This window comes from Alligator mississippiensis, chromosome 5 (assembly GCF_030867095.1).
Source record: "Alligator mississippiensis isolate rAllMis1 chromosome 5, rAllMis1, whole genome shotgun sequence".
NCBI classification, from domain to species: domain Eukaryota; kingdom Metazoa; phylum Chordata; order Crocodylia; family Alligatoridae; genus Alligator; species Alligator mississippiensis.
Window position 1 is genome coordinate 155565077 of NC_081828.1, and position 25025 is coordinate 155590101.

Below are 25025 nucleotides of genomic sequence, written 5' to 3' on the forward strand. Positions count from 1 at the left end.
TTAACTGCATCTTTCCCACAATCGTCCTCTCTCCTTCCCAATCAAAATAAAAGAAATGAGCTTCACAGAGCAAGAAGCACTATATTTTCCACTGAAAAAGCAGAAATAAATAGAGAAATAAGATTAAAGGTAGTCTCAAGTCCTTCTGCCAATCAGTGCAGAACAATACATTTCAGAAGAATAGTAGCTTTGAACATCTGTGTTTTCAAATCAATATGGAGGTGAAGATTTTGGTAGGTAATATATTTTACTAGACCCAATGTATAGCTGGTATAGACTAGGGATTTAAATATTGTTTAAAAAGTATTCATTTAACCTCCTCTAATTATATTGTTTAAACTGTTAACCAATAACACAGCAGCTCAGACAGCTGCTGCTGGGAGCCACTTCCCAGGGCCTTTAATGGGGGGAGGCAGTGGTGGCAACCCCCGCAAGGCAATGCAGCCCACATGAAGCTACAAGGAGCAGCAGCAGCAGGTGAGGGGCTCTCAGCCCGCTGCAGCCACTACTGTGCTGGGAGGGATCAACTGTGAACCAGCAGCTAATTTCTTAACTGACGAGTCATTAGGCTGCACACTGTTTCCTCCTTGGGCTATGGGTACTAGGTCCCCACTCTCATGGGCTATGGGTACTAGGTCCCCCCTCACCCATTCACCTCCCCCCCCCCCTACCTGCCCTGCTGCCTCCTCCTTCCTGAGGCACTGCACCACTTCCCTCACCCACCGAACTGTGCCCCATGATAAATGTTAGCCAGTAATGGATTACCAGAATAAATATACTTACCCTTTCACATCACTAGTATAGGACAGACAAACTTTTGAATGTTATACATTCTTTTTCAGGTATGAGGAGAATACATTGCATCCAAAAGCTTGTATTAACCTCTCCCCTAACCATAGTTAGTCCAATAAAAGATATCAGCCACAAAAATACCTCTCTCATATATATTTCCTGAATAAACATTACTTAACATCAATCTAGCACTATCATTTTTAAATCAAAATATGTTGGGTTCATTTACAACCTGTTTACTTTCTTATAGTTCATATGATTTGGGATATTTTTTTCTTTTTAAAACGAGCTTCCATCTAGTGACTACAAAAAGAGTAGTAAGCAAAACTAACATTTTACTAAAACACTTAATCTTTCTATTAGCTATATGATAAGACTATTAAAAAAAAAAAAAAAAAACTTTAGATGAAAATTCTAACCCACTTGAGGCACTGGCGTTTTGCCATTCATTTAAATAGAACCCCTAATTACACCCTCATTTGTTACTACACTTTAAAAGAGAAAAATAATTATCACATCATAAAAACTATATGGAAAGTCAGGTCTTGAATGAACTAAAAAAAAAATATTAATCTAAAACTGGATAAATTCAAAGCCATTATCACAAAGCAACGAGCATAATGAAAAAAAATCAGAAGGAAAATGCACTCCATTTTATCATGTTGTGAACTTAAAAATTAAACTAAGGAATACAGATCAGTAAACATCAGCTATTGTGACAACTAACAGCTGACAAGATTAGCAAGAGATTTCTGGATATGTTATCATCTAGTTGTCCACTACAGGATGCTTTCAATATTTTTTATACTACTTAAGCATCTGCATTGGCCAATGTTAAGGACATAAGACTGAACCGGTTTGATCATAAATGGCATTTCCCATCTTCACTACAACACAAGGGTATATCTACACAAGACACTACAGCACCGTAGCATCCGTTGGCAAAAACCATGACTCTGCTACGGTGCCATAGCAACACACTCCATCATTATAGCACATTGCTACAGGGACATAGCTGCCAAGAATAACCATGCGAGACCAGCATGAAGCAATACAGGCTGTAACTTCACCATCATTTAATACTTCCATAAGGAAGGAAGTACTAAATGACAGCCATGTGCAGACGTGCCCAAGGAAGAGGAACAATTATAAAGAAAAGTTAAGTGACACAAAGTTGACATCTCCAAAAGAAACTGGAAGAAAATCCAAGCTTCAAAATGGAACCAAATACTTAATCCTCGGCCTAATACTAATCAAAACTGTAAAGAAAGACTTGCAGGATACTTCCAGCCAGGAATCTTACATAGGCTTGTTTAAAACCTAATGCCCTGGAGTTAATACTCTACGTAACAAAACACGATGATGTGCTTTAGGAGTAACAGGTTGACCATGATATTCCCAGTTCCCAAGAAGGCATCTATGTTTACCTTACTTCTTAGCAATGTATAAGACCTACATTCTGACCATTTATAAAATACACTTTTCCTTTTGTGGGATTTCAAATCCTATCTTTTTTTAATGCACTGTTTTGCTGAAGCTTCTTTTTGCTCTTACACATACTATTTCAACATTGTTTTGGTTTTTGAAGACAGAATAATGAACTGGATTAAAAAACAAAAAATGAATATATCAAACTGGAGAAGAGTCATAATTTTAGAATTTAGAAATTAAACAGCCACTGAGCATATAGCACCTGCCATGACATAGGCATTTTCATAAAACGCGAAGCCACTTCTAACTTCTTAACCAGTTTCCAGTAAAAACTGTAAAGAACGGAAACTATCGTCCTTGTTCTACTTCAACTCAGTTTACACCAGCATTCTATTTGAATCTATTTCCCTGCTTTAAATAGCCACTCTTACTTGAAATTATTTCTTAAAGTACCATACAACAAGGCAATAGTCAGTCTACCTAGTAGCTGATTGCTCCATTTCCTGGAACATCCTAACTTGAACATTTCCTGCACAACATCTGTGAAAAAGTAGTGGCTAAGAAAACTAATCGCCCAGTTGTCAAACTTTGTATATGTGCAACAGGTCCCAGAAGCACACAGGAGATGCAAAGATAGCTACATGCACAGTTTATGTTATTGTACCCAATGGAATAACAGTAGCTTTATTATCCTTCACATATTCTACTATACTGGAAAAGATGTGGTATATGTTAAAAACTTAATGAAGGTTTTGAACAGAATTATACATAGAATTGGAGAATTATCCTTCAGAAGTCTATACCTCTGCTTCTTTAACAGAAGTTAAAAGTTAGTTAGCATCTGGCAGACTGTTCGCAAAGGAGGCAGAAGAAAAAAAAATGCAAATACAATAGCACTGTACAATAAGTACTTATCACAAAATGGTCACAGCACCAAGAATGGCATACCCCATGACCAACAGAAGCCTACAATAATAAGTGAAGTTGACAACAACCATAATTGTATACCTTATGGCACGTACTGATGTTCCACTCCCTTCATGGAGGCCAGCAGCACTGCTCTGGATATGGAGGGACTAAAATACATGCCCAACTATCTAACCATGACATTTATTTAATATCTAACATAAAAAATAAATTTAAAACCGTAAAAATTATGTGCTAATTAGATAGAATGTGCAGAGGTTCTAATCACTGCACAAAAAAGCTGGAAGGGCTTATACCCCCCACATTTGTTGCTATATTTGGTTTTAATAAATAATTATTTCTGTCAATGACTGAACACTGTTTTCCCAATATTCAAGAAAGGATCTTATTTAGGAACAATTCTCCAGCTACATCAGGAAACTTAATTTAATTCCTGAGTAAGAACTTAACTGGAACTCCTTTACTGGAAGTATTGTATGCAACAGGGGGAAAAAAGTGTTATACCATTACAGACCACCAGAAATTCCAGTTCCAGTTTGTGCGGGCCGACCGGGGGCGAGCCGGGGCCCGTCTTTGCACACGCGGGCTGTGGCCAGCAGCCCAGGCACGCGGGGCCGGAGAAGACCGCGGAGAGCTAGAATTGATTACGGACGCATAGTGGTCGATTAAAAGATTGTTTACTTACAAAGATGGTCGCGGTGCAGGCAGAAAACTTGCTTAAGTTACAGTTGCAGATAGAAAAGAAGAGAGGCGGACTAGAGTTCCTTCACGTGAACACTCTTCTAGCCCATCCGGTTGGAGGCTCTAAACCGCGAGCCCGTCAACCCAACCGGAGAAAGTACATACAGTAAAGAGCTCTGAATACACTCACTCACAGGAAGTTTGCTAGGCTCTGTGGATCCTTTTTGAGTGCAGGGAAGAAGGATACATCGGGATTGCGCTTGGTGACGGGGAGAGGCTACAGGCTGATCAGACCTCTGTTGCCTGCTTGAAATGTGTTGGGTCCGTGAGGATCCGCAGCGCTTAGAGATCTTCACACAGCGTGAAGTCTCCTCCTCCTGGTGTTCGTGGAGTCCTCCAACTTGGGCAGAAACCACTCAAGCTTTTTATACGGCTAGCAAGCCAATCACTAGCCACCACGTGTGAATAATTTAGAACTAGCCAATGGTGGGGCACAAATTTGAATACGAATGGCGGGAACTCCTTGCAACGTGCATCTCTGTGCTGCAACAAAGAAATGCACCCTGCAAAGAAGGCTACAAAACGGCGGGAACTTCTTTTGCACCCGGGGTTCTCCTTTGCAGCGGAAAACTCCACCGTGCAAAGAAGCTGCAATTTGGCAGGAAATAATTCAGTGGTGCCAAAGCACACACAAAACAAAAATCACAACTTTGGGTTGTGACACAGTTAAGAAGTTTACTTACACTCAATTTTTGCCATAATCTTCCATTTGGAAGATCCCCAGCTTTCCACCCAAAAAACCCTTTTACTTCATGATTAAATCAAATGATACTGAAACCTTTACTTGTGCCTTGTCTCACTGACACTGAAACTCAAAGTTCTGCTGACAATGCCACATCAGTTGCACAAGAAAAACAACGAACAACACAGCTTGGTTAGCAAAATCGCCCGTGTACACTCCCAGTTTTACAGGCAATATCCATAAGGAATTTCAGGTGGCTCAACTGACTTTTTTCAAAGTTAAATCTGGCTCTTGGTGGTGATACTTTTCTTCCAGGTATATTCTACTCCTGATTTTCACAAGCCCACCTGCTGCCATTCTGGCACCCCATTGTGCAAACTCCATCAGGCTTACCTTTGGGGTGATAAGTATCTGTAACAGGTATCGCTTCCGAGCCAAGTTGTGGCCCGCTCACCTGTTCCTGCAGCAACCGCCCGCCTTCTCACCTGCCACGTCTTGATGTTAATTAATTAATTAGCAGGAGGCTGCCCATTATAATGCCCCGATGCTGGGGGGCGCTCTGCTGCTCCAACCTCCCCTAATACCGCAGCCCAAGCCTCGCAGATGTAATTGCTGTCATCTCTCTTCTGCCCCCTTTCGGGGACTCACTATGCTGCCCCCTTTTTGGGGCTCCCTATGCCTGCACTTGGGCTCAATCGCCCCTCTCTGGGGCCGGGGTCTACGCCCCTATAAACTGTGCCCTCACTGGCATCTGGCTGTGCCCTGCTTGGGCTTACAAAATTGCCCCCTTCCTGGGAGCTCGCCCCGCCCATGCTGGGGCTTCAGAAATGCCCTTCCCTAGGGCTGGGGTCTATACACCCCGTATGCTGCGCCCTCCTGGGCGCCGGGGTCCCCGCACACTGCTGTGGGTCCCTATAAGTAGGTTGCGCCCTCACTGGCGCCAGGGTCCTCACTTTATCGTGAGCCCCCCTATGAGGCCTCCTCCAACCCCTAATAGCCTCACCCAAGCCATCGGTTCAATGAACAAAACAAAGCACAAGCCCCTAGGCTGAAACATAACTATAAGCCGCCTGGCTACAACCACACTGCTCCAACATCTTGGAGCTGACTCTCAAGCAGTACCTGCGGTTGCTTCTCGCACCTCTCCCCCAGGAGCTCCTGCCTCTCTGGCTGTTGGCAGGGAACTCCCAGCCTGGCCTCAGCCCTGGGCTTTTATAAGGACCAGGCCCTGCCCCCTTCTGGCCAGCTGACTCCCATTAGTTGCCCCAGAAACCTGCAGCTGTGCCCATTATGGTCGGCCAGGGCTCTCTCCCTGGCAGTTTTCACTCTTTAGGAGCCAGGCACTGACGTGCCCTGCGACAGTATCACAACAGCATAAGGGGAAGGGACAGGTCTTAACTAGTGGCACAACCAGAAAGGTTGGCCACAAATGATCTAGTGTATGGAACTCCTGACTTCTAGACTATAGTCTACTGACACTTGCATTCTTAACAAGTATGCTCTTGTTGCAAAAAAGGCTAATAGCATACTAGGCAGTATACAGGATTGTCACTTGCAAATCAAGGGAAGTGATTATTTTGCTTTATTCAGCAGTAGTAAGGCTTCACTTGGAATACTATGTCCAGTTTGGGCATCATGCTCCAAGAATTGGGAATTTAAAAGGAGTGCAGCAGATGAAGAAAACAAAAATGATTATAGGTCTAGGAAACAAGACTTATCAGAAAAGGTGGAAGAGCAGGGATTATTTAGTCTAGAGAAGATTGTTATCAAATCTCCTCTTAATCTTCAAATACCCAAGCACAGTTACAAAGAGGATGTTATCTGGCCCATGGTCTCCATGGACCTGGAAATCTGACAGCGGGACGACAGTGGCACCTCTCCTCCACTGCCAAATTGCTGGACCAGTGGGGAGCCACTGACCCCACACCGTAGATTGGCCACCCAATTCCAGCAAGCAGGGCTGGACTGGAGAAGCACCAGGCCCCAGAGCCCAATCTCAACATGCAGGGAGCTGCAAGAGAGTGGTGCAGGGCCTGTGGGGGCCAATCCCAGTGCACTGCATAGGAGAGGGTAGTGCTAGGCCCCTGGAGACCAGTCCCAGCACATGAGGGCAGAAGAGGGCAGTGCCAGGCCCCAGAATCCAGTCCTGGAGTAAGGGCAAGGACTGGGCAGTGCCAAGCTCCAGAACCCAGCCTTGGAGTATGGGGCTCGATCTGGCCCGTGGACCAGCCCCACCCCACTCATCTGGCCCTAGCACCACTGCCACAGACTCTTTATTATCCTTGAAGAAGGTAGGATGAGTAGTAACAGTTCTGAATTGCAGCAAGGAAATTTAAATTTCTATTTGTGCATCTAAAGGGCAGTTTCCTAGCCATGTACCTCATGCTTTTGGCCTTAAGCTTACACTATCGACAAAGAATTATGTATGCATGAAGTGAGCATGCTCAATTGGGCTACACACATAGCTACATGCATACCTGGCTAGTAAGTGCATACCTGAACCTAGGTCCTGGAAAAGTGATGCGAGAGGAGGGAAGAGTAGGAAGGCGGGCAGGGGACAGTTCCCATGTTTTAGTACCCAAACCACTCAGCTATTAGGGATCACCCAGGAAGCCAAAGACCAGGGTTTAGCCTCTTCCCCCTTGTATAGAGGGGAGAATCTTCCTGGACTTCCCAGAGTAACAGTCTACCCATGACATTGCAGGTTAAGCATTATCCAGTCCCCTCCAGTACTCCTTTTGAAGCAGAACTATTGATGCTGAGCCTTATATTTAATAGCTGCTGGATAAAGTGGATGGAGACCACTGTAGTGCGGAAGTTTCTACCCCACTGGGAACAAAGGTTAAGGCCAGTAGTCAAGGACTACTCTCTTCCAGAACTGCATGCATTTCACTGAGTCTCACACACACTTCCTCGCTCTCTTCCTCCTGATCTGAAGTATCTTCCACTTTAAAGCTAGCCAAAGGAATGCTGGAGAGAGACTGGAGGATTGCTGAATATTGCTAACTACCACACCACGGGTTATAAGCACTGTGCTGACAAGTCAGACAAATGCAAGGCCAAGCCCCCGCTGGCCAAGGAGGGCCTAAAACCTGGGTCTCTGGCTTCCTGAACTAAGTCATTAGGGCACTTGCCATTGGGGCCAGAATATAAAAGGGGGCAGCTCTTCTCCTCCTGAGTCTGATGCCTCTGAGTGAGGTTTGACTAGTTATGTTTCTCTGAGTTAGACATAGGCACTCACAGTATCCATGCAACTTCTTAGTCAGTGAGTAGCCTGCATTTACACATCCACACTGAAGATGATGAATTGTTAGTTATCAGCATGCAAGTGACAAAAATGCCACTTATGCAGCTAGAACGCTGCCACTTAGATGCAAAAAGGGAACCAGAATTCCACTTCATATGGGTAATCATTTCCTTGTTTGCTTTATATCTGTTATAGCTACTTCCTTTATCTTTTATATTCTAAATACCACGCCCCCCAAATAGATTAATTCTTTAAAAATAAGTCTGAGTTTACGTTTTTATGTTGTAGATACTACCAGACCCAAATTCTAATATTATAAAAGCCTTAGTCTGTCTGTCTGTCTGCCTGTCCATAATGCTTTATTAACACTCTGATTGTCTCGGCAGCCAGAGTACTCTGCACAGACAGACACACAGTGGAGCACTGCCATGACAGCCAGGGAGGACTGAGGGGCCAGAGCCGGGGGGTGAGGCCAGCGGTGCTGGTCTCGCCAGCCCTGCTCCTTGGAGCCAGAGTGGCTCCCTCCCCCCTAACAGCAGCTGGCAGGGCACCGCCATCTGCTGCCACGTGCAAGTTCCCCCCCAGCCCATCCAGGGGGGTGAAGTAGGGGGGAAGCTGGACCCCAACCCAGAGGTGGCTGGGGGCGATGCAGGCCTCTGTCCCCAACCCCACCCCCCCAACCCATCATGCTTGACAGGCAATTTGCTATTAATAAATGATACTGTTTTACTTAAGTGTGACCTCTTAACTTCCAGGTGAAAGTGATTCCATAATGCTCTTCTGTATGCCTTGAGGCAACTCAAAAAAAAATTCAGCTGAGCAGCTAACACGTTAAATATTTTCATCTAGTAAAACAAAGATTAAATAAAATATTTTTCTATCTTTAAGGTTCTTTGCCTTTTGTAAATCTTTGTTTATAGTTGATTCACTAAATCTCACGAAAGCACTCAAATCGAGAAATAACTTAAAAAGAGCTGCCTTGCACTCCCCCCCGCTTAACCCGAGAAGTGCTGTTTTGAAGGGTAACAATTTTGCAGCTGTCATGCTAAACAAATACAATGTCCTTAAGAGGCCTCAACTTACAGTGCAAAAGGTCCGCTCCCCCTCCACCAATATATACAGTGTAAACACTGGTTTAACTGAACCAGTGTTAGTAGGAGGGGAACTATTTTATAATCCTCTACATGACCCATTTCTGCAGTTAACTAGAGTTGTTGAAATGATTTAAAGGCTTAAGAACAAGAATTATAGGTAATTTTCTTTAAAGGGGATAACTGTATTGTAAATGCAATCTAACAAAGCTCTTTAGCACATGAACAATCCAACAAAAGCAGAAAAACTGTTAGACAGCTGGCAAGGCTTCAGACATCATACCAGAAGTATCACTAATAAAAATAATAAAAACAGAAGCTTTTTAAACATTTTACATAACAGAATAATATCCCTTCTTTCACAAAAATTAGAAAATATAAACATTTAAGAAAAAGGCAACTGGATTGGTTATCCTGCAAAGAGTTTTCTGAACAGTGATATGACAAAATAAAATCATGACATGACCTTGAGTTAAAGCAATAGTCCTTTGTACACAATATACAGATCTTTGAGACAAAAATAGATAGGCTGACTTTTGGATTTTCTCTTGGCACACACCGAGTATCTGTACAGGGCCCATATCATAAATTAAATGAATTGTACTGCTATAGGTATTCAATTCTCACAGTCATTAATAATTCTAAAAGATACCCAATTTTATATATGGTTTTGATCTGTATGCAGTCAAGAAACGTAAATCTTTATTTTACGATTTTGTGATAAAAGATCACATATGCAATTTCTCTTGACTGGCCTTGTTAGTGACTGCAAATTCTAAAAGTTTAAATGCATAACCATAACCCGCATTCAGCTCTTATAAACTACAGCAGATGTAAACCATCCTACTCATCTTGGTGTGATATTCTAGCTGAGTAAGTATACCTAAAGTAGATGAATACCAGGTGCAACAATAGCTCTGAAAGGTATATACTGCTCTCCTCAGTGGATGTTCTCAGGACTCCCCTCTCTCAAAACCAGTGTTTATGATATGCATCAAGCACCTATTCTCAACTCTTTACTCCAATCTCCATATCAAGCATTTGGTGCATGCTCCCAGCATTTCTCCTTTTAGCTCCCCACAGAGCATCCTTTTAGCTCCCCACAGAGAGAGGCAGGGCTTTGTCAAACATTAGCTCATTCGGAGAGCAGAGAGAAGTTTGGACACCCACAAAAGGCCAGAAGCCATATCTCAGACATGACAGGCACAGGAAGCCCACATACAGCATAGAGTTACCCTCATACCTTGGCCCCAATTCACAAAAGGATGTCTCCAATTGTCTCCCTGCTTCCCTACAACAGTAAGCCCCTACCACATGCTAGCTCGAAACAGAAAAGGGGCAAAAATCACCTTGATTTTACTACGCTCCAAGGCAAGGGACAGAAATTACACATTAACCAATAAAGGTGATCAAAAACCAGTTCAAATCTGTAACACAACAGAAACTTAGTGTACATAAACCACTTTCAAAATGCCTGAAACTGGGTTAAGATAAATGGATGGAAGTAGTATGAGATTTAACTGCATTAAATTGTTTTATTGAACTTCTGTCCCAGATCTCCTCCAGATTCAAGTTAGCTTACAGTCCCACAACATCCCAGGATGCTTTGCATCTCCCCTGCAATCTCCCCCTCACATGGTGGGTGGGCTAGCCTTGGCCCAAGCTGTCTGTTCCAGCTAAGCAGGGAGGTGTGCTTTGGTGCCCCCTAGCTTCTGGACTGAGCCACTGCAGGCACATGGCTGCATTTCCAAAGTCAAGAGTGAATGTCTGCTCACTTGCTTACTGGTTCAACCTATGTAGCTTAGACTAACCTGTGAAAATGGAATTAATTCAGCCTTGGGATTTTTGACAGCTATACTTAGTCCAACTCACCTAAAGGAGCAGGGAGAATGACATAGACCGACATGGACATACAGAGAGCAGCTCCCAGAAGAGGGGCAGGGAAAGAGAGGGTCTCTCCCTCATCCTACTTTAACTGGCAGGGTGAGGGGAGGGGAAAAGGGACTCTGAAACACAAAAAAGGAATAGAACCCTGAACAGGAAGCAGGAGAGGCCAGCCTGCCTCAAGGGAGTCTCTCAACTAAACCCAAGCACACATATGTAGACACACATGGAAGAAAAAATAAAGCTGACTTGCAAACCCATCCTAATACCTTCACCAATAGCATAAACTGGGGGACAAGGAGATGCAAAAAATAGCCACTGCTGCAGCAGGCAACTGGCTGTGCCAATATCACTAGCAGCACAACTGGCACTACTCCATAATACCACTTCCCCCATTCATCCTGCCACTCACCCCGTCACCTCTCTCTCTTTAATCCTTACTTTCTTCTTCCCTGACCTGAACCAACCCACCCTCTTCCTTCCCACTCATCCCATTTCCCACCATAATCTTCTCACCAGTCCCAAATCCCTGCCCCAGTGCTATTTCCCACTACTCTCTCAGTTCCTCCTCCCCTTCTTTCAAGAATTTGCATGCAATTTATTTCACTTTGAGAGCAGTCAGATCACTTCCTGAATATTTTGCTTTGTTTCAGATGATCTTTTGTTTTGTATTGTGGCCACACACAGACTTTGACAGAGGCAATCTGTGTCAGGATGACTTCATTGTTCTTGTAATCCTCTCTCCCCAGTTTACACAGACAGTAGCTGGGCAAAGAGATATTCAATAAGTACCTTCACGTCCCAGAGTTGATGATGAAAGCAACAAGTTTGAAATGTTGTCTATCTAACTTCATTACATGTTCAGTATTATAGTTTAAATGTGCATCTAATGCTTATAACTGCCTAGTGTGTCTAATTCTTCCCCGAATACCATTTTAAATTTTGCTCCCCTAAAAGGTTATTGGGTACCAGGCATTTGGGGAGCAGAGTTGTAGGGTAAATGTTGAACAACTGAGATAATTTTGGGTACAAAAGCTGTAACCGGATTGTCAAGTGTTCAGAGAAAGATGTGGCTGGTGGCTTCTGCCAAAAGAAAATCTTGCATTTCTGGGAGAGGAGGGAGGGAATGGGATACGACAGGAGGGATCCAAACTCAGAAACCCATTACTTGGAACACTAACTGTACAAGGAGCATACTGAATTTAGGGAGAGAAATCTAAAGAGAATGTAAAAAATAATAAATAAAGGCAGGCCTTAAAATGAAGACAACCTAAAGGTAGTTAAGAAAATGTTCGCTGTGCAAAGTAAATATTTTATAAATGACTTAAGGCAGCAAAGCACAAGTGAATGCATTTAAAACACAGCAAGATGCAATACATGTTAATTTTATTTGGATGCAAAAAAGATGTACCATAAAGTACTAGGTATCAATTCCTTGTTATCTCTATAGCCTCCTATATTCATATTAGGGGCTTGGAGGAAAGAAAAGATTTCTGTAGATCTTTGTAAATACAGAGAGGAGAGACTTGTTAACCCCACAAATATCTCAGCTGCAATAGCAATGACATCCTCTCAGGTTCCAGGGAAGCTCATACAACAGTGCATGTTGGCTTACACAGAACTGTCCTCTAAGAGAGCAATTCATTCTCTGCACAAAGTCCTTCTACCTTCAATAACAGCAAGCGTACTTCTCCTTATCCACATTATCGCAACCCAACAAAAGGTCATAAGTCATTCTTTTTAATGATTCCCTTGTTAAAATGCTTGATATTCATAACTTCACTAGGCACACGTCATATTCTTCAAACTCTTATCACTCACCAACCTAAAGTCCATAACAGGAAAGCATGTAATCAATTTACCAGACAATCCTAAAGCAATCTTTAATAGTATACTTTGACCACAGTAGTTTCATCTTGAATCAACAACTGAGGTCAATAAGATGACAGAGTTTCTTGACTAGAGATACTGCTTCATTCTAAGCAATTACCATATTTTAACACACACACACACACACACACAGAGTGTCAGCTGGCTTCATTATGTAAATTATACTAGAATAGTAGACTTATCTGCTATTTCTATTCATGTAGGATGAAAACATTCACATAAAAATATTATTTTCTTCTGTAACTATTATCAAAATAAACTATATGCAAATATTTGGACTATGATGTATGAACTAATCCATAAAACAGAACAAGATCATTAACTACTCAGGTGTTAGTTCTATCCTAATAAGCCTTTTTAAGGCTAGTTAAATGTTTGATTTAGAGCTGTGGTTGAGATATTTTAGGCATCCTGTTTAACATGGCCTGTACCAGTATCGTGTGGCCAAAGAATGTTTAAAAGGGAAATATGCAATGCAGGGGGGGGGGGGGAAAGAGAGAGACTGGGACTTTTTTTTGTAAACAAAACAGTGTTTTGGCAGAAACACTATAACATATACTAATAGCTTCCTAAATACAAGATGCAAACAGTTGAAGTTAGCATTTAAATGACTTCAGATATGAAATATATGTTACTTGTTAGAAGTTTTTTAAAACATTATTATTTATATTCAAAATGCACAAATTTTCCAAAATTAAAATTCACTAAATTAACAATATATACCCACTATCCACTACTTTCCCATTTTGTTGCTTTGTGTGTACTAGTCCCTTGTTATAATTTTAAAATAATATACATCAAGTGTTATCTCAAGGGTATTCAAATGGTAGTTACTGCAACATTTCTTGCAACTTTTACTATACTTAAAAAAAATAAATAAATTGCAATTTATAAAAATATCATCCCTTTGAGGGTTCCCACTGGAACGTCCGTTCTTCAAACTTATATGCATTTCACTTCAAGTACTGGATTTACTCAGTTGCACTCAACTGAATAAACTCAGATACTTTTTCCAATTTCTGTCCAAGCTTAAATTACTTAAAAGCATCTATGTAAGGAGACAGTCCTCTCCCCTTTATAAAAAAAAAAAAAAAAAAAAAAAAAAAAAAAAAAAAAACCACTTCTGCACAGTCCATTGGCTACAACACTGAACTGTTACTCCCATATATCCAGTGGGTGGAATCCACTGTACCTATCTGTAGGAAAAGTAAAGTAATTTGACTGACCTTAAAGCTTAAGTTATTAACTAATCTGGAGATATAATGTCAAGATTTAATGGCTTATTTATACCTAGCATTGAGTACCTCTCACAGAAAATATCTAGAAAACTCTATATTAGAAAATTTTGACTCATTTGATTGATTCACTGAAGTCAGAACTGTTGATGAGAATGAGCACATCAGTTTAAAAAAACTGAAATATCTAGTTGGAGACAGAGAGAGATTATGAGCTCAAGAACAGTCAACAGCCCAGTGGTTGGGATAGGCACCCAAGCTATGAGACAGAGATTCAAGCCCTGACTTGAATCACACAAAGCAGACATTTCATTCTCAGTCTCCCTCCTTCCAGTCAGTTTCCTATTACAGTAATCCAGCATGAAATCTGAAGCTTTTAAAAGGACAAGCAAACTTCTCATTTGAAAATATTCCTAATGTGAAGGAACAGCCACTTCTCCTCCATTCCTAAAAGAAAGCCAACTATATTAAAAGGAATAAAGATTAGCAGAGGTTACACCACTTTGTTTGTTGTGTAGAACGGGCATTAAACTGACATTTTAACACTCTCACAGTACCTCTAACCACTGATATAATCATGATATTTTCATTACTACAGACATACCAGTATAAGCCTTAGAGTGAATGCAGTTATACTCTTATAAAAGGTATGGTAAAGATTACACTAGTATGACTTTACACCTCCTAAATAAACTACACTGATACGAGCACGTTCATAGCAATGTAACTACATTCATACTTGGGATGGTGGGGGTGGAGAGGAAGTCATTTTGGACAGGACAGCTAAGTAAAAGGTTTCTAGTGTAGAAAAATCCATATATATTTGTATGTATGACATACATGTATGTAAACATGTATATGAGAGAAAGAGAGCCTGCCCACGTATAAGCACACAAGGAATACTTTACAACTATTTCCCCTTTTCACTCCCCCAACACACAGATACAAAGACACTGTCAACCAGAGCAGAAAATAGGACACCCAAAAGACAGTCATCTAAGGGATCTGGCAGATGTTACCTCTGTGGCACTATTAATGTATTTATGGTGCCATAAATAGTAACATTTAAGCAATTAATGGTGTGATAAAATGAGAAAGAAGCCACATAGAACACCTATAATGTAGAACATCTTCATGGCTGGTTTGCCTTTTGTCCTGAACTGAAGGTGAAGCACCCCATGCTGCCAAATACCATCCCAACACACTGTACTGTCAATTAGCTGTCAACATCAGGAGGAGTGCAACACTGGCCCAGTTGAAGACCCCGGCTGTCCTATCCCCATTCCAACAATCAGTCAACGAGCTACTCCCCAACACAGCAAGTTCAAAGCCATGCACTTGCAACTGCACATGCATGGAAGTGCCACCCAGGAGAAGCTCATCCGTTTTGAACTTGCCATGTAGGAGGACCTGATCAGCTTCCCATGTGGCCCTTGCAGAGCCATGCAACACCAGCTTTGAACTATGCCTAGAATTATGATCCTGGGCTCCACCTGCACTGACAAATAGAAAGGGCACAACTGGGATCTGATCCCTGATCCCAATCCCATGCATCCTGCCATGAATGTTTGGTAAGACAAGAGGCGTGACTGTTGGGATCAGGAATGAAATGACATGTCATTAAATGAACATCTGCCAGAGGTCTGACAGAGACAGAAGGAACACTTCAGAGGAATCAACTATAAGGAAACTAACTCCAAACTCTTAAGCTCCGTATTTCCTTCTACTGCTACCTTTGATCTAGATCTATTGGCAAGAAGTAAAGATACAAAAGCCAATGTTCTCCTATGTCCTCATTGTCATCAATTATGTAAGTGCACAAAATAATTCTTCTAAAATAGATACTAATATAAAAAGCGTATTCATAATTTAAGCTATGTTTAAAAAATAAAAGGAGACAATATATTTTTGAAGGGAAATATGAAATAAACCACCCCTCCTACTTTTCTAATAATATATGCAAAAATGCTAAAAGAATTCTAAAAATGCAAATAACCATTTGCATTTTCTGTGCAAACATAATTCAGCCCATTGCGCATACTTATTGACGTTTTAGTTACATGTCACAACCCAAGTTGTGAGTTTTTGTTTTGTGTGCTTCGGCACAGCTAAATTGCTCCCCGCTAAATTGTTCCCGCCAAAGTGCAGCTTCTTTGCACGGTGGAGTTTTCTGCTGCAACAGAGAACCCCGGGTGCAAAAGAAGTTCCCGCCACTTTGCAGCTTTCTTTGCAGTGTGCATTTCTAAGTTGCAGCACGGTGATGCACGTTGCAAAGAGTTCCTGCCATTTGTATTCTAATTCAAGCCCCATTATTGGTTTACGTTAAATTATTCACATGTGGCAGCTAGCGATTGGCCTGCTAGCCGTATAAAAGGCTTGTGTGGTTTCCGCCCTAGTTGGAGGACTCCACGAACACCAGGAGAAGGAGACTTCGCGCTGTGTGAAGATCTCTAAGCGCTGCGGATCCTCACGGACCCAACGCATTTTAAGCAGGCAACAGAGGTCTGATCAGCCTCTAGCCTCTCCCCGTCACCATACGATCCTAGACGTATCCTTCCCTGCGCGCCAAAGAGACGGATCCACGGAGCCTAGCAAGCTTCGTGTGAGTGAGTCTATTCAGAGCTCTTTACCGGACGGATTTTCTCCGGTTGGTCCGACAGGCTCACGGTTTAGAGCCTCCAACCGGATGGGCTAGAAGAGTGTTCCCGGAGGAACTCTAGTCCGCCTCTCTTCTTTTCTATCTGCAACTGTAACTCAAGCAAGTTTTTCTGCCTGCACCGCGACCATCTTCGGTGTAAGTAAACAATCTTAAAATCTACCGCTACGTGTACCGTGCCTAATTCTAGCTCGTACGCCTGTTTTCTCGGACCCCACGTGCCCGGGCTGACAGCCACAGCCCGTGTGCACCGAAGACGGGTCCGGTTCGACCCCGGTTCGCCCCCCGCTCGCCCATGGCGACACTCCAGGGATCGCAATCGCCGCCACACATGGCGAGGAGGGCGGGATCGGGGCCCGGCCCGCACAACATGATTACACATTTTTCCACAGCATCCAAACTTCATCCAACACAAAGAACAGATAAACTATGGAAATGAATCACGGTTGAGTTGCAAAGGTGGCTATTGTCTGTAGAACCTCTATCTCCTTTGATGCAGAAGATGAAAGTTACGTAACGAAAGAGGCAAGAGTTTACATAAAAGAAAAGGTGGCTTCGCAATTCAGGTAAGTGACTGCTGCCCTAAAAAACTGGATTTTATCTCTACCCTTGATAAAGATGTCCAACATGATAAAAGGCAAATTACTGAACCAACGTCCTCCACAACCCATCCCTAATTATGTTCCTCATTTTCTGGATATCCAGTTGCGGTCTGATTTGTAGAACTGCTGTGCACTCACAGCTGCAACTGAAGACAATGGGAACTATGCTTTGAACATATGAAGTGCTATTTATGCTAAGCAAGCTGGAAAACTGGCAACTTGAGCACCCAGAATTAACATACAGTTTTTACTTGAATCTCTCTCTGCTTCAGTTCTCCAGGGATAATCAGCATCCTCACCTCTGGGAGAGGTTATGAAAATAAAACCACTCATGTTTATGAAGCACTTAGATAACACAAGAGATAAGCATCATAGCAAATTAATAATTCTGGATTCTGGGCAAGGTTTGAATGGCATGCAGTAAATAAAAGCACGTTACACATTATCAACAAGAATTAAACAAAATATTGAACATCTGCCCGCTACGTAATCCCCATCCATCCTGTGCACAGAACAAGGCAGAAGTCTTGTAGAAAGACCTGTATGTGATCAATTAGCAACTGTATCAAAATACACCTTGGAGCTGTTAAGCAGGATTTTCCTAAATTTGAGTGCTGGACTTTACAACATTAGCAACAACTTCCTGGTGTAGTTTGATGCTTGTGCATAATTCCCTATGGGTTGTTTTTAATAACACAAACTAGGAATTTAAAATCACATGACTTTGTACTGGCACCCACATGAGTCAGCAAGGTTGGAAACCCTGAATCATCAGGTAAGTTTCACTGCATAAACATCCACCTATTGACCTAATGAAATAAGTCACAGCGGAAATCGGTTACAATACACAATTTGGACCAGGACCAGTGAACAGTTACTTTAAAAACTGCCAGAAAACCTCATGCATGTAATCAAAAATATACAACACAACATATTGGAGGGGGGCAGAGGGGGGAGAAAGAGTACCAATTGCTTACCTTGAAAATACCAACCCAATCTTTCTGGTGAGGATGGATATATTGTGTCAGAGTATAATGGCATTCAAGGTGTGCATTAGGAAGATAACTCTTTGCCACATTTTGAAAGATCACATGTGCAAAGTTGGAAGTCTGCAAAGCATTACTTGAAGATGGAACTTCTTGAAAGGATGACATGACTGATCTGTAACATAACAAAGTTATTATTTGAGAAACAATTTACTAGAAGAATACTTTTCCTAAAAGAAGTTAAACATTAACTTAGTGGAAAGAGGCATAACTTAATTTCTTAAGGTAAGCACTAAAAATGAATTCCTTCAATCACAGAACATCATCTACAGATAGCGCACAGACTGCTTCAAAGCACTCTCTTTGGCTTAGCCTACACCCAGAGTGACCACTTTCGGAAATGAAAATATAGTTTAATCTTGTATACCAAAAGAAATGCAAATGAAAGAGAGAGACCCATACAGAAAAAGCCACTCGGACAAGCATTCCAGACAGGTGCCTCTAAATCCAGAAAAGAATGGAATGCCATCCTTAGCATCTATTTCTGAATGCCAAGCAAAAGTGCCACTTACACGCAGGTTGGCACTCTGGTTCTGCATGTGCAGCCCTACATGTATGAATAGCCACGTATGCCAAAAATAGAATGCCAGCCTGCATGTGACATTTTTGGAATTTAAACACCATCAGGCAACAAAATATGGTCATTTGGGCAGCAAGAAAGGAAAAGACTGCCACCCTATGTGGAAAAACAAAGGAAATAAGAGGGCTCAAACACACACTTGACATTAAATTATGCTAGATATGTAAGAAAAGAAGGCAAAATAGATGAGGGATTCCCATAATCTTCTCACCCTAAAACTCCTTCTGGTTGTTGCTCTTCTAGATCTGGAAAGGAGACTAGTAGGGCTGATGTCCTCGCTATGTCATGGCAGAGAAAGCAGACGGGAAGGTGTAGTCCTTGACGTAGCTGAAACAGTACAATTATGGGTTTTTTACCCTGGTAAAAGTACTAGTTTCATTTAAGAGATTATTAACATCAAACAGTGCTTACTAACATGCATCTAAATGGGGTGCATCAAACAGCTCTCTACTTATCTCAACTACACAAGAGATTCTGGAGTCTCCCTATGCCTGAAGAGTGATTGCACCGGAAAGTTTGCAAAGAACTTGTTACACAAATTGCCAAATGTTACAAATATTTTCCCAACTACTGAACTGGTCTAATAAAAGATATCACATCTACCCAAAGAACCTGACCTGCCTATCTCCAGATAACATCCTTGATAACAGTGCTATATGAAAATGAGAGATAACAGACCTGAGTATCTACCCATCACCTCTCTTGTCTCTGCAAGTTTGTGTACACAAAGTCAAGCCCTTACCTCTCTCTAAATCTGCAAAGTTTCAAGAAGTTAAATGAATAGAGGAGATCAGCAACAAGAATGCACATTTTGTTGAAAACTATGATTAAATCAAGGCTTCGATTTTAAAAAATTCAAACATTACTCATCCATAGTTTCAAAATCAACAGCCCCACAATCAATGGAAATACCATCCAAGAGGACCCAGTCTAGCCCCCACTAAAGTACAAAGACTTAGAATCACCTCCTAGAATATTCCTGCCGGCTTGCTGGAATTCATTCTTAAAAGCCGGCAAAAAAGATAGCTTGTTTTTCCCCAAACAACACGCACAACTGGATTAACAGACATTGTTCTGTCAAGCCATGCAAGGATTTCTAGCCCTCAGCTCTTAAGCCTCTTACCATCTAATTTAGTATTAACACAAGCAAGTACTAAAAAACAAGGGCAAGTTCTTTTGGTAGATTAGATGTGAAACAAGCAGCAGTTTTCCGCTTTCATCAACACAAGCATTAAATAAAACCTGGAACTGACAGGGCTAAAACAGACAACCAGCTTGATTCCAATGTGAGCGTTGCATCTTAGAGGGAACAACAGGCCCTAGAGGGACAAGCCCACGGTTGGACATCAAGTACCTCTGAAGTACCTGAATTAACACTTTGCCTTAGAAAAAAGAATAAATTACCGTTTAAGCTGCACCTGTCAGCACCCGTTTTGATAGCAGTGATACCCTGAACCAATCTGCTGATTAAGCATTAAGGGCTGCCTGTTTATAGCCTTACAGTAATCCCCCTGGCCTAGGGTACAACCAAAACTTCACTGGACACAAATGAATAGGGACCTGCACAAACAGCCAACTGAGCAGAAAGGAAGACACTGGGGCAGTGCTAAAGATGCTGGGAAGGAAGGGACAGCTTAGGTTGAGCCACCCAACCCCAGCACCCAGAGTTTGGCAGGAACTTGGGTCCCTCCCACCAGCTTCAGCAGCGCCCAGCTGTGCAGGCCGCCGTCCCCGGTGCTCAGCAGCAGGCAGCTAGAGATAAGCCAGACCTGCTGCAAGGTCTGACAGGGAAACTCTGAAACAACAAACCGGCTCCCACCGGGTTTCGTATGACAGCGACGCAGTGCTCGTGGCTTTTGGGTCGCGGGGGGGGGGGGGGGAGAGCACACGGGCACTGCGGCGCCCGCAGCGTCACTGCCACCGCCGGCGGCTCCGGGGGGCCGGGGCGGTCACGGCGCGGTCAATGTCACCGGAGCAGCCGGTCGGGCCGGTGCCACCGTGACCCGGAGCCGGGGCGGCTCCCCCCCCGCTAGGCAGGAAGCGCCTGAGGACGCCCCCGCCCAACGCCCGTGAGGCGGTGACCCCAACCGCCGCGCCCAATGGCTACCACCTGCCCCCCCGCCCCCGGGCCTGCCGGGGCTGGCGCGGGGCGAGGAAGGCAGACTGCCGAGGGCCAGGGCAGTGCGGAGCCTCACCTGTGCGGACGTCAACACCGGGCCGTCGCCATCGGCTCCTCGCAGCCTGCCCCGCTGCGTCACTTCCAGCCCCGCCCCCGCGGAACCCGAAGGCGGGGCCGACTATGCGCAGGTGCCCCTCCCCCCTCGCCCGGCGCCGCCGCCGCCGCCACCACCACCACCACCACCACCACAGCAGCTGCGTGGCCCTGATGGCTAGCCGTGCGCATGCGCACTCCGCCGCAGGGAATTTGGGCTCACTGCGAACCCATTTTTCGTCACTTCCCTTTCCTCCTTCCCAGTCCCGAAACGCAAGCGGAACTGGAGAGGCGGGATAGAGAGGAAATTGCGTAAGCGGGCCCTGGTTTCCACCGCTTCTTCCTCTCGGCTCTCGTGTGCCTGGTGTCCTGTGAGCTAGAGCTCAGGCTTAGAGGACCGCGCATGCGTGGAGCCGGGCCATGGGCATAGTCATAGGGAAGTGGGGCTGGAAGGGAGCTGCAGAGTTCATGTAGTGACTAATCCAACCCGCTGTCTAACACAGGATCGTCTCTATCCAAGCCGTCCCATACAAACAGTCATCTAAACTTTACATAAAGGGTGCCCCTCTAGCAGGGCCTCTAGCCCCAGGGAGCCAGACTTAGCGCCCCTTCCTGAAAGCACAGATGGGGGACCCTAGGGATCCCCCCCACACACAAACATGCATATTCACCCCTAGCATCTACACACAGTCAGTGGGGAGCTAGCCTTCTGTTTCATGCTTCAGACCCCTAACACCCTTTGCCCCCACCAGGTGCAAACACATACAGTAACCTTGGTGAGTCACCCCCTAACTCAGCACTTCCCTGAGTGTGAGGGACAGCTTGTGTTTGTAAACACTGTGCTGAAGTTCATCACAGGTGAGAAGTCGACCTGTCCACTACCCCTGTAAGACACACATAGCCCACGGCACACACTGACCACACCACTGCACCTTTGTTCCCATGAACTTCACTTAGCCCTAAGACTTCATCACATGCTCACAGCCTGGCAACCAATACTTCACCCATAGTCATCCCACCTTCTCCGCTAAACATCCTTCCAAACCTATCCAGTAGTGAGGGAAGAGCAGAAATTATGCATTTGCCCAGATACTCCATAACATTGTCATATATCATCCATGGGGGTCAACTGTTTTTGGCAGGCATGGCATAAATTAGACATGCTTCCTCTCCGAGACCCACCCCAATTCCTTTGGGGTGTATATGAAGCAGTAAAACAATCTGTTTTAGGTAATGGGTTAAGAACCCATAGTCCCTGTTTAGACCATACTTAACACAATCCAATCTGTGAATGATTTCTTGTTCTGCAATTTTGTGTCTGAGTCAACTTTTAAAGTATCACTGTATAAGAACAGCTACTCTGAGGTTAGCAATGTAAAGTCCAGGAAGATTAAAGGCTTTTGTCCTTTTTTGGACTTGATGTCAAATGGGTGTTCTCTCATTGGTTCACAGAGGGGTTGCCTCATTTGTCTAATATAGACAGCAGAGGGGCACTGTAACCACATTGTAGCAGAAAGCCCCCTTTTTCTCTTGCCTGCATTTGCTCTCCCCTCTTTGGATATGTTTCTCTTTTTCTACCTTTTCTTCCTTCTTCTCTCTTTCACTTTAAGATAAGGAATTGTGTTTTAAAATGTGTGTGTGTGCATTTTGTATCTCCCCTTGTAGTTTGGTATTTTTATCTATTTGTGTGCCATGGCATTTGTAGCTTATATTTTATACTCCTCACCTTTCAACTTTCAACTGAATGTGTTTAGTTTCATAAGTAAATTATACATTGTAACAATGTTAACAAGGGCAGGAATCAAACTGCCCTTCCTTGTATCAGGCTGGCCCCTGAGAGTGAATCAGTGATTGAATGTGTAAGGTGATTGAATGTGTAACACAGTAACACCAGACAGCAATTATCACCTGGAAGCTGCAGATCAACCAAGGGAAGAACTCAATAGAAGACAATGTAACAACCGGGAAATCTCTAAACTTCACTGATCAAGGGCTAGAAGCCCTGGCCTGAGTTAATCAACGCCAGAGACCAACTTTTGGGCTGAATATCTCCAGATCGGCCACTCCCAGAGCCCTATTCTAAATTCATCAATGGACTCCCAAACCTGCACGTACATGTGGACGACCCCTGGGGCTGACAGATGCCATCCAGTAGCCACCGAGGGGGGGGGGGAAGTCCCACGAGGGTCAATGACCCCTGGATTGGGCAAACCTGAAAACTGGGGAGTCACCAAAGTCTGCCAAGGACAGATAAAAGGCAGTGAAAAGTGACCCTCAGTGGCGTCCTCTTGATCTCCAACTCAACCAGACCTGTCCAGCCAGAAGGACCAGCCGGTGACCCCCTTCTGGAAGATAACACCACGCTGAAAGAAGCCTCAACAACAGACTCCAGCGCTTGTAGGATAGGTATACCTGACTCTGTAGCCTGCTACTGTGTGTGTGTATGTGTGTGCATGTGTGTGTGTGTGTGGGGACCATCCCCAAGGTTTATGATTACAGTGTTTCAATCTGCCTAATAAACTAGAATTTTAAGGATCCCGAGTTGGACATTTGTAGCCAACAACATGATGACATTGGTAGAAGAACAGGTACATGAATCCCAGATGTTATAATCCCCCTTGTTTGGTCCAGTAATGATGTGATTCCTGTTGATGAGGGGGCACAGCTGGCATCTGGGTCCATTGCAGGGCCTGGTGCCTTGATGAGAGTAGGATTTAGGTAATCTGTTACTGGAGATAAATTGTTTGAGATTTGAGGGATGCCTCTAAGCCTCCTACAGCTGCCTTGAGATGGTTATCATTTTCCAGGAAGTATTGGAGGTCATTAATGTTGCATCCAAGGTATTCAAGTTTGTAGGTGGCAAGAGGGATTCTGTTGTCCTGCTCATGGGGTTGGTCCTATAGAAAGTTGGAATGGAATCTGAATGTGGCTTTGTTGATTTGCAAGACTACATTTTTTGGATTATGTTGTAAGTATAGGAATCCTTGCTTCATATCCTTGAGGTATTCATTCTGGTTGGTGGGATCAGAGCTAATATAGTTGTAACACGGAACTTGGCTATGAATGATGGAACTAGTGGTATGCTTAGGGTAAAAGCTGATGGTATAGAGGTAGCTGTAGCAAGCAGCCAGTTGGTTTCTGATAAAATGTGGTGGTGATGTTGACATTGTAAACTTTCACCATATTTTTTTAAGAAATTAATTTTCTAGGTGGAGTATTCCAGAGTCAGTTTGATGGAAGGATGAAAGTTATTACAGCCCTGGTGTCAGGTATCCAGGTTGTAGCCATATTGGCCTAGAGGAAAAAGCAATCAGGACTCGTAGTTGAGATTATATCTTTTATTAGACCCACAAGATTTTTGCAAAAAAAAAAATCTTTAAGTGCAAGCTTTTCAGCACTAATTCATTAATTTCTAATTAAAAAAAAATATTTTTTTTTTTTGCAAAAATCTTGTGGATCTAATCAAGGATATCATCTCTACTTTGAGTCCTGATTACTAAAGTCCTGGTGGAATTTCTCTAGAGATTCCTTTCCATGTGTCCACCTGATGATGTCATCAATTTTTTTTTTAGGCATACTAAAGAGATTAGAGGGCAGCTGTGAAGGAAGTGACTTCAAGGTATGTTATAAATATACGGGCATACAGGGGGGCGATATGTGTGCTCATAGGGGTGCCATGCATTTGTAGGTATAGGGAGTGTCCAAATCTGAATAGTCATGTATAAGGACAAAGTGAGAGTGTGATGGAAACAGAAGCAGAGTCATTTTGGGGGGCTATGTTCTTTATGACTTGTAATCCTTCTAAATCTAGTCAATCCTAGTAGATTTTGATTCATAATCCTAGTCTACCGTTTGTCACTAGATCATTTATTAAAACTAGAGGCATCTACTATTTACCCAAGTAGACCCTGGAAATACTGCCTTCCCTACACTAGCAATAAATTCCAACTAGATCTCCCTGCCAGAGGGATTGAGTGGCTAGGAACACTGAAAAGTAATCAGCCTCATG

General features: G+C 43.3%; 1 protein-coding gene across 3 annotated transcripts in view; it reads right to left on the minus strand.

Moving 5' to 3' along the window:
* The window catches only part of TAX1BP1 (Tax1 binding protein 1), an 86370-nt gene extending 65252 nt beyond the window's left edge, over nt 1-21118 (minus strand). The window contains exons 1-3 of one of the 3 annotated variants that reach the window (XM_059728887.1): nt 21000-21118; nt 19016-19131; nt 18156-18339 (exon numbers count right to left, since the gene is read on the minus strand). In XM_059728887.1, coding sequence (XP_059584870.1) covers nt 18156-18332 — 177 coding nt within the window. In that variant the 5' untranslated portion in view covers nt 18333-18339; nt 19016-19131; nt 21000-21118. The remainder of the gene's footprint in view (nt 1-18155; nt 18340-19015; nt 19132-20999) is intronic. The other 2 variants (XM_006276938.4, XM_014603122.3) reach the window with 2 other exon arrangements.
* Between the last annotated feature and the right edge of the window lie 3907 nt (nt 21119-25025).